Below are 10,704 nucleotides of genomic sequence, written 5' to 3' on the forward strand. Positions count from 1 at the left end.
CAATTTTCTCGTGTCGAAAGTATGGCAATATGGGTGTCCTTTCCTACCAAAATTGGTATCCCGGACGCGTTGGCGCAGTCCAATTTGTCGTCGGAGGTCATCCGGAGAAGTTCGCATTTTCACCCGTTCTTTGGGCTTAATTGAAGTACGATTTTGCGCAATTTCGTGAACTTCGTGTACTTTGTGTGTGTACGTGACAAAAAAGGTCGTGACGATGTCTTCCTAAGGCTTGAAGTCCTATTTGGAACATTTTCCTTGAATCTACGCAACATAGCCCATAACCGCTCGTTCATAAGACGATGGTCTTGTGCCAAGATGCTAGACATCAAAGGAATAGGAATTGGCTGGAATTTCTAGAAGGGTGAGTCTCAATTCTAGTTTTCTAAGACGGTCCATAGGAATTTCTAGAGCTAGAACCTAGGCTCTAAGGAGGAGAAGAAAAGACCTCACAAAAATGAGGTCAACAGTGGGTTAATTTAATTTATGATTTCTGCTATTTGCATGACGTGCTTTCTCTGTTAGATATTTCGCTACTGTGGATACAATTCTTTACCTTCCTTTTCTGTGTTTGGAGATTGGTGATGATTAGATTATATGTAACAATTCAATGTTAAGAGCTCGCTCAACAGATTAGAACCAAGTTCCCAGCTTCCTACTTTAGGCATTAAGTCAGATGGACAGGTATGGCTTCAACAATGTTTGGCCTAAAGAACTAAAAAGGATGATCAAGGGTTGAAGGATGATAAATTGGTAGGAAATATTGGATGGATAGGTCAATGTATTACTTCATTTATAATCACTGAACCTTTTGTTTTAATTTCAATAACTGTCACAATCACCCATCTAGGGACCATATGTGTTCTCTGCTGAAGCAATCAGAAGTCAATAATTGTCTGAAATTCTGAAGCTATCTGAGTTAAATGTGAGTAAATAGAGGGAGTTAAGGAAGATGTGCGGACATACCACTCAGTCCCATACATATACATTTCTAACACCAAAATTCATTTTTCACATAGATACCACCTTAACTAAACATGATAAGGTTTGTTTAACATTTAAAAATAACATGGTGGTATTTTTTTATGTGATATGAAAGCTTTTAGTGGTTTAAATGTAAAAAAAACAAAAAAAAAATTTAGGTGTTAGATATGCAAACACATTCAATTTAATTTATTAAAATGATTATTTCATATATTTTCAAATAAATCATAATTAGATTAAATTATATATTATTATTTAATGATTAATTAGTTATTTTACAAACATAATTTTAAATTTTAAATTATTTGATAAACATAAAAGTTTTGTAAATTAAAAAAAAATGAATTAATTTTTAATTAATGTTAATTTATTGCTTCAAAAAATTATTTGTTTAATATTAAAAATTATTTTATTTTTTATTATATACAAAAATACTACACAGGAGCATGATGGTCATTTTTTCAGAAATAGCTGCCTCACAGTTGTTTTCACACAGTTGCAACAAACAGTCAGTCAGATTCCCTGCAGCAGCTTCCTGGGGCAGCGTAGCTGCAGCTGAAAAGCTGAGAAACTGCAGTTGCCACAAACAGATCCTTAATATATCATACACATTTTGAGTAAAAAATTCTAAATAAATTACCCGTGAATTGTAATCCAGAAATAGCAATACCTAGTGAACTAAGGCCTATGAATAAGATTGAGCGTAAAATTAAAATAAGCACACATGCCTCACTTTTAGTCCCCGCCCACCTTTTTTCCTCCTAACCAAACCCAAACCCAAACCAAATTGATTATTAAAAGAATGCAAAAAAAAAGAAAGAACATCTTCTTTTGTGCAATATGATCAGGAATAGGGGGTTTCCCAAATGAGAAGTTGTAAGTTACTTTTTAGTAACGCTTCATCTCTTACTCCAAGCCTTCAATAAATTTGAGGGGGAAAACTACCTTATAGCCTCTGCATATTAGTGGCCATATCTCTTTGGATAGAAAAAATCATTATTATTTAAATTTTCGTAAGAAAACTCAAGCAAAATATAATAAAGAATTTAGTTTCACTCAATTGTCTTTTCAGGAACCTCAAAGCTCTTCCTCGAAAAAAAAGCCCAACAAGTAACTATCTGCATAATTCATTATAATTATATAGTAGTAATTCATACATGAAACACTAGACAACAACTCTAAATACAACCGTGAGGGCCGCTGTCTCAGCTGGAGGAGCTGCTATAGGCTTCCAATACAACGAAGAGGTGGGTGTTACATCTAGCCCTTCAAAAAGTTGAAAAACTTTCCAACAAGCTGATCGTTGATGTTCACTAACAACTGACTTGAGACTGGTATCAGATTTCACTTTAGTGTGGTGGAAAGTTAAGCTACTGTCTCTGTCTGATTTTTCTTTTTCGGATTTTTCTTTTTCGTTTTTTTTTTTTTTCATTTTACTGTTGAGCATGTAAAGCGTGAAAAGTGAGTTAGGTATGGAATGCATGACTCTTTCTGTGCCTATCCTTCATCTCTGAAACCACCTCAAAAATGATGACTAGTGGTTAATGATATTTAATATGTTTATTTCGTTTACATGGAATATTTGTGGTCAATACTAATTGTCGATTTTTTTCTTAATCAAGGAATGTATCGCTTAGTATATTAATTATGGAAAGTTCAGTCATTTGATATTTTATAGAACACAAAGTGCTACAATCAGACAAGAAATCTCTTTAGTGTTAAACATTTCACTGCAATTTTTTCAACAGCTTCTCACCTGAATATTCAAATAGCAAAAGACGTACACAAAGCATTAATCATCTGGCCTTTTGTCAGTAAAAAAAATGTAGATAAAAGGCAATATACTTTGAAATTGCAAGAAAAGACCAGGGCAAATAGAGTTGACGCCCAACTCAAACTTGATAGATATGAATGGAAAAGAAAACTCCATAAAGGAAACTCCAAATAGCTAGAGCAAACATAATATTGATAAAAATGACAAACGATCCTTTAAAAAATTCAGACTTTATGTGCTGTAAATGACATGCTAAGTGTGTGGAATGCAGCGTGCAACTTTTTTGGACTAGGGTTAACATGGAAATTTTGAAAAACCTGTCAGCAGGTCAAACATTAAAAAGCCCTAGAATACACACACACACACACACACACACATACATACATACATCAAAGGAGATGCATCAGATAAAGCTACGTAAATATTGAGGGAGTTGATTCCTTATAAATAACGTACCCATCAGGTGCAGGAGAAACTAGCTTGACGGGAAGGAGAGGATGAGTGACTGTTAACCAAAACCTACACAATACCAATGCCAAATCATCAAGAAGTTATCCAGTCACAAAATAACTGATTGTGTGATAAGAACAAGGGTGTAAATCGATTGACTTAAAGTAATCTGTGCAACCAAAGAAATACAATTTCAAATACATCAAAGCATGCCAAAAAAACCACGCACTAAAAACAGCCTAAATTAAATGAACCAAATGGCAACGAAAGGCTTAGGTGCAATCCAAGGGATACAAACCTAAACACTACAAGGTGACATCAATCAAATGAATCCCATGTTATAAAGGCATCATTCCACGACAATAAAATATCATACAAATAAAGCATGCATGTTCAAGAGCACCATTTTCAAGGCAATACAAGTTTATCAGTACATAATCGAGTTGTCATGCCTTGTCCCTAAGCCACTTTCACTCATGCCTAGCACTTTTGAGCAAGAGTTGTTCATGCGACAACAAATCTTGGCCAGTGAGATGATTAAAGGTAGGCCACAAAATTTGCTTATTTGTTGTAATTTTACACCTAAAAGGGGACAATAAAAAACTACGGCTTATTAACTTCAGAGAAAAAAAAATTCAAGGCCAGCCATTACCACAAATGCTAATGGCCGCAATAAACTCTTAGACCTATTGCACCTTGGTTATGGCAATGTGCAAGTAGATTTGCTATATCTGGCATTGCTCTCGCACCACAATGCTTTAAAAAGTGTTTGAATTACTATTTAAGTAATGGATGAAACAAGCACAAATTATTTAATGTGAAAATGCCGACATGGTTATTGTCCTTTTTATATGATCCAATAAAGATCTTGAAACTGGCATCAATCTGATTCTCATGAACGAGCCAATCACTAGTCCGTCGACTAGGTTGGTTTCAAATTCTAGTTTTAGGAGCATCGCTCCAGGATATTATAAGCACATTGCCCATGTTTCATAGTGAAAGAATGCATTTTCAGGCATGACCATATTTATTTTCCATACCTCTTAACAATTCCCAGATTGGCTAGTGTTGCAGAAATCCTAACAAACATATTGCCTGATACTTGAATTTAATGCACTCCGATTATTTTATACTTATTACATTCCAGTGTATAGCAGCATCTATGAAGAAAATCAAACCTTAAATTCAATTTATGAAGACCTAAAAGGCAAAGAGTAATAATTTAATAAGCTGCCTAGTTTCTATAAAAGTTTTGATAAAAAAGTGAACAAACTAAAAGAGCAAGAAGCCTGCATTAAACAGATTGATAAATACTAAAGCATCTTAAATGATTCTGAGGAACAACACATGCCTTATAAATATGGCCAGGAAAGTGCATCATAATTAAAATAAAATTACTACACAAATACGGTAGCAGCACAGAATAATTAAGACCAGTAGAAAAGTGAATGAGACATACGGATCTGCCCTATTGAGCCGACATATCTCGCAATAGAAGGATGAAGGGATTTCAGGCATGATGCCATCCAAAGGTTTCTCTGGTATAAGAACACAGCCAATATGTTGCCAAACACGGCACCGTGAATCCTCACACTGCAATCAAGAAATAATACATGTGCATAAAATCAAGACTTAAAGCAAATACAACTTCACTCAAAAAACAAATCAGCAACACAAATCAAAGTACATTTGATAGAAGGAAGCTTCACATACTGAAAAATAAAATGTATGCAGGCACCATGCACAGAAGTTTTCATTCTAAGCATTGTTTTATCATGTTAATCATGGTCTGTAAAAAGATAGGAATATGAAAATAATAGCAATCAAACAGGTAAATCTAGTGAGACAACCCAATCCTAAAAGACAGTCTTTTTCTTTTTCAGCTAACACGACAAAAGAATTGGAAAAAAAATATACAAGAAAAGATAAAATATAATGAATTTTGTTATAAAACTTGGTTTAAATGAAAAATCTTAGAGAATTGGGAAAAATATAAGATGACCTATAGGGAGTATAAGATAACAAATTGTGATGATAGAACTTATGTTTTTAATGATCTTTATAATAGATTAGATATCAAAGATGGTGAAGGATATAGATATAATCTAGCCTAATAAAAAGATAAGAAAAAAAATTAGTTCGAGTAAAGTGAACTAAGAATGAAAATCAAAATGTGCTTTTATTATATGAGAAAATTCAACAAAGGTGGGTGAGATATTTTGATAAAAGTTTTAATGAAAATTTTGAAAAAATGATTGACTTTAGTGATCTTCATATAGTTAATAATAATAATTTTTTTTTATTTTTACCATCGTATTAGTAAAATGGAAGTTGAGGATGCTTTAAAAAAAATGAAGGGTGGAAATCAGTAGAGGACCTGATGGTCCCAATATAAGTGTAGAAATATATAGGGGATTTGAAAATTTTTTGGCTTACTAAACTTTTTAATACTATTTTAAACACTAAAAAAATTACTAAGTAGTGGAGGAAGAGTATTTTGTTCCGATTTTTAAGGATAAAAGGGATGCACAAAAGTGTGCAAATTATAGAGGAATTAATTTAATGTGTCATACATTAAAATTATGGGAGAGAGTAGTTGAGCACAAGTTAAGACGTAATACAACGATTCCTCAAAACCAATTTGGTTTTATGTCCGACAAGTTTAGTATGAAAGTTATGCATTTATTGAGAAGTTTGAAGGAGAAGTGAGAGAGTAAGGACACTCTACATATGATTTTTGTTGATTTAGAAAAAAGCTTGTATAAAGGTACTAAGAAAATTACTTTATATTCAAGTCATTAAAGATATGCATACTAGAGTTCTTATTTGTATTCGAATAAAAGAAGGATTTACCAAGTATTTTCCTATTTCAGCTGGAATACATCAGTGATCGGCTTTAAGCCCATATCTTTTTGCTTTAGTCATGGATGTTCTTATTTGACATTTACAAGAGGATGTACCTTGTATGCTTTTCGCTGATAATATTTTTCCTGTGGATAAGACTTGAGAAAGTGTTCAGGAAAAACCTAAATTATGGATGTCATCTTTAGAGTCTAAAGGTTTTTTTTTTAATAGATCTAAAACTGAATACATGGAATGTAATTTTAGTATTAAATCAAAAGGAGTGAACATTTTAGATATCTCTGGTCTATTATTCAAAAAGATAGCGATAAAGATGGGGAAGTTAATAGTAGAATTCAAGTTGGATGGTTGAACTGAACAAATGCATCGGGTCTATTATGTGATAGAAAAATACCACTTAGATTTAAAGAAAAATTTAATAAGATGGTGGTGAGACTAGTAATACTTTATGATGCAAAATGTTGGCCTATAAAAGAGAAGCATAAAACTAAGTTAGTGTTGCTGAGATGAGAGTGCTAATGTAGATGAGTGGCTTTACACTTATCGAATATTTATGTGATAAGGGTGGTGTAGCTCCAGTGAAAAACAATATTAGAGAGTTGTTGGTCAAATTAAACGTCAACCATCTAATAATCCTGTTAGGAGAGTAGATGTTTAAGATTTGACTTATGTTAAAAAAGGTAGAGACGGACCTAAAAGGACTTGGGCATGTTTTATAAAAAATGATCTTAATCTACTAGAATTAAATGAAAATATGGCACTCAATAGGACATAATGAAGAAAAAATGTTCATATAGCCAACCACACTTAGTGGTGTAAAGGTTTGTTGTTATTGTTGTTGTTGTTGTTGTTGTTACACGACAAAAGAATATCAATATTTAGAGGTCACAGGAATGTGATACAATGTAAAGCTATTCTTTTCTCACATTCAACTGTGTGATGTTTAACTGGTGAAAAAGAGATGTTATCTGAATAAAAGAATTAAGAAGACAAAAACTTGGAATTTGAGACATGGTTCTGAAATAGACTTGGATCAACTTAAATCAATGGCCTTCATTCAAGTCCAGCACCAAAAGTATCAAGTACATGAGCAAGTTTTTTCAAAGTTTTTCCGCCAGAAAAAAAAGAAAATAATAGGGGGAAAAAGGAAAAATACAAAAATCAGAATACCGTTCTGTGCACTTCTAATGTGATAGAAGTTTCTACAGAAAGTATTAAAAACATCACTATATGTTTGAACATGTTTGAACCATCATTTAACACAGGAAATAAATACACATCTATTATAAACAACCAGCGAACACCTTTAAGCAGACAAAAGTGATCATGCATCACGATAAGACATGAGAAAAGCCTCAACATTTGCCATCAAAATGTTATCTTTCCAACACAATAGGCAGGACACTATGACCGCAAGCTCACCAACCACGAGATGTCAAATATTGCATTATTACTTTTAATGTCCATTTTGGTAACCTGCAACTGATTGAATTCCAATAGCTTCTAATATATTTTCAAACGAAATAAAAAAGATGGTAACAAAGTATTCATAGCTGTAGACAGCTTATCAAAAGATAAATATAAAGTTACACATTAGAGTTCCAATATAGAGCGTAAATGCTTAAATTCAAATACTGGTTCATCCTTTTTCCCAATCTTTTGCTCATGTTTAATATAATGAGAGTGTATATGGGAGATATGGCGTGTATTACAAGTTTATATTAGCCAGACAAGACCCATCTTTCTCAATTGAGTAGAAAACAGAAAAATTAGGATAGGTATGGCCCACACCACCCCTATCATGCAGTCGATGTCAAGAGATTGAACATATCATATGCATTCATAGCGGCATTGTGAAGTGGGACATCAGGTCTTAGCAGCCTAGGGTCTTTAAGCTGGTACTGAAATAGAATATCGGTTAGTAACAATGGTGAACATAATTGATATTCAAAAGAAACCAAGAGGCCAGCTCACATGTGCAGAGGAAGCTGACTTCTGTGCAATAAATCAAGACATTTTTCAAAGCAATCCAATTCAGATGGAGCTTTTTGAACTAGTTTGTTAGTGATAATGGTTTAAGAGTTTTGGTGCATAACCATGAACCCACAACATCCATGAAAAGGATTATTCGCACTAGCTTAACTGAATTTATAATTTTTAGGTTAGCTATATGAGAAATTCTTTGCATCATCATAAGTACCCGTATCCAAACTATTGGTGTGGACTTTACAAACTCTTACTCTACATATTCTTCTTTTATATTGCATAAGTTTCGCAAAAACTCCAAGTAAGAGCTACTATTGATTTACATTTTTTTTCTTTCAAATCATTCCATATTAACCATATTTGTCTTCTTATCAATGCATCTAACCTCTCTCAAAAATAAACCACCTGAACAGTTTTCTATTACCTATCTTCAATGGATATTATTTTGTGAATTCTCTAATATGATCACTAGCCAACCTGCACTTTTAAAGTATCACATAAATATATTTTAACATTCTCATTTGAATTACACTCAATTCGCGATTAAACAAAAAAAACTTCTGACTCTAGTTTTATACAATTGACCTTGCTGTTTATTTCATATTATCTTCTCGCATAATACTCCTTAAGACTTTGTTTTTGTGCAACCTGCAAACATGGTACCTTTAGCCTACTCATTTCTCTTTCACATCCATCCATAAAATTTTATTTTTCATATTTTCAATGCATCTTGTATCTTATATCACACGTAGCCAACCTAAGAAGACTTTCCAGTACCAGTCATCAATTGGTTTACTTCATTCACACTTTAATACAATCACTTATCATTATGTACTTCTTAATTATCCCATACGTACATTTTAACATTCTTATTTCCCCATACACAATGTCACTACCAAGGACAACTTCACTTAGATATATCAATTGACCTTTATATTTTCATGATTTTTAAAACATAGACTCAAGAGTTTTTTTTTTTTAATTATTATTTCAAACAGCCTCAAAAAAAGGTACCTTTGATCTCTAATCATTTTTCTTTCAAAAATTTTCATATAATTTTTGTTGCCATATTATCAGTACATCTTATACCTCATCAATGATTATTCACCCATTTTCTGATCATGCTGGAGTAATTTGTGGCATTGCCACAGGTATAGAATTTGATGATGCAATAATTTCAATAGATAGTGCACCCATAGAAAACATAGGTGGCTTTCATGTGCCTTGATATGATAAAAGACCTTCCACACTGAAAATTGTTATATGTACTAAAATAAAACAAACTTAATTACATTTCTGAGATCACACCTAAATTTCAACAGCAAATTTATAATACCACTCATCAACAGTCTTATCTCAACTATTTGAAATTAAAAAAAAATAACTATCATCATGTATAGCAACTTGCTTCCTTATTAAAACTACAATACATGCAAGTGTTCACTGAACAACGCATAGCTAAAAATACATAAAGCAAGCATAAAGCAAGCAATGAAGCTAATGGAAAGCATAGGAAATTCTAATTTGCTCGTATATGATAATAGATCTTAAATATTGAAAGTTGAATTGGTATTCGTGTCAAAAGGCAAATCAAAAACATATGTACTAGACCCAATTTTTCTAATATATGGTTAATGTGTTTGAGTTTAAACTATTGCATCAAAAAGTATTTAGGATAAACATGTATTAAAATATAGCCAAATTTATTAGATTTTTATATCACTCGTAAATATCAACAGCAAAATTATAAGGAAATTTGTCAAAATGATCATTGAATTATTTGTGAGGGGCACTTTAGTCTCAAGTTATTTAAAGTATCTAAATTATCTTCCAACCTCTCAAATATCATAAGAAAATAGCCCCACCTTCAGAATCTCAGTTTAAAAAATTTCACAGGTCATGGATCAGGTGGGAATTAAGCTTACTTTTAGAAAATTAATAAATCTTAATTTGCATGAAACATCCCCATTCCCTACCAAATTCATGAGTTCTGTGTGAAATTTCCATCAAATTAATAATCAATAATAACTATGGGACTATTTTAGATCATAGATGACGAAATAAGAACTAAATTGAACACTTCAAATAATTCTAGATTTAAATTCCCCTCTCAAAATACTATTTTGACATTTTTCTTTCAAAGTTATAACAATGCGAACATCATCAGGCTTTTCCCAAATTCCTTCCTTATTTTAACACACAATACATGAAAATGATCGCTGGATAATGCAAAATAACTAAAAAAATACAAAAAGCCATAAGCTTATAAGATGCCTATTAAATCATCCAGGGGTGGAAATATTGAGAAACTTTTATGAAAATTAAATCACAATTTTCAAAGGTTTCTGTCGGCGCTTAAAAGGGGAAAAGTTAATGTTTGGGGGTCGCCCGTAAGAAGCTGTCGGCAGCCGGAATCGAAATCCCGTCACCCGCTTCGGAAGGACTTTTTAATTTACGTATATATATATATATATAATTTTAGAAAAATATGAAATTAAACTGACCTCATATTTTTCACAGTTTAAATGAAAGAGCACTCTACCTCAAATCCTGTATCTATCCCGAGGGATAAACACAAGACTTGAAGATGAGGCTCGATCAAATAAACTAAGAAAGATATGGACATCCGTTTGGGTCTGCGAAACCATTTT

General features: G+C 32.5%; 1 protein-coding gene across 2 annotated transcripts in view; it reads right to left on the reverse strand.

Moving 5' to 3' along the window:
- The window catches only part of LOC110024145 (E3 SUMO-protein ligase SIZ1), a 111,077-nt gene that overhangs the window by 45,640 nt on the left and 54,733 nt on the right, over positions 1 to 10,704 (reverse strand). For both annotated transcript variants that reach the window (XM_020723929.1, XM_020723930.1), the window contains exons 6-7: positions 4,665 to 4,798; positions 3,212 to 3,274 (exon numbers count right to left, since the gene is read on the reverse strand). In XM_020723929.1, the coding sequence (XP_020579588.1) occupies positions 3,212 to 3,274; positions 4,665 to 4,798 (197 nt within the window). The remainder of the gene's footprint in view (positions 1 to 3,211; positions 3,275 to 4,664; positions 4,799 to 10,704) is intronic.

This window comes from Phalaenopsis equestris, unplaced genomic scaffold (genome assembly GCF_001263595.1).
Source record: "Phalaenopsis equestris unplaced genomic scaffold, ASM126359v1 Scaffold000250, whole genome shotgun sequence".
In the NCBI taxonomy this organism is placed as follows: Eukaryota; Viridiplantae; Streptophyta; class Magnoliopsida; order Asparagales; family Orchidaceae; genus Phalaenopsis; species Phalaenopsis equestris.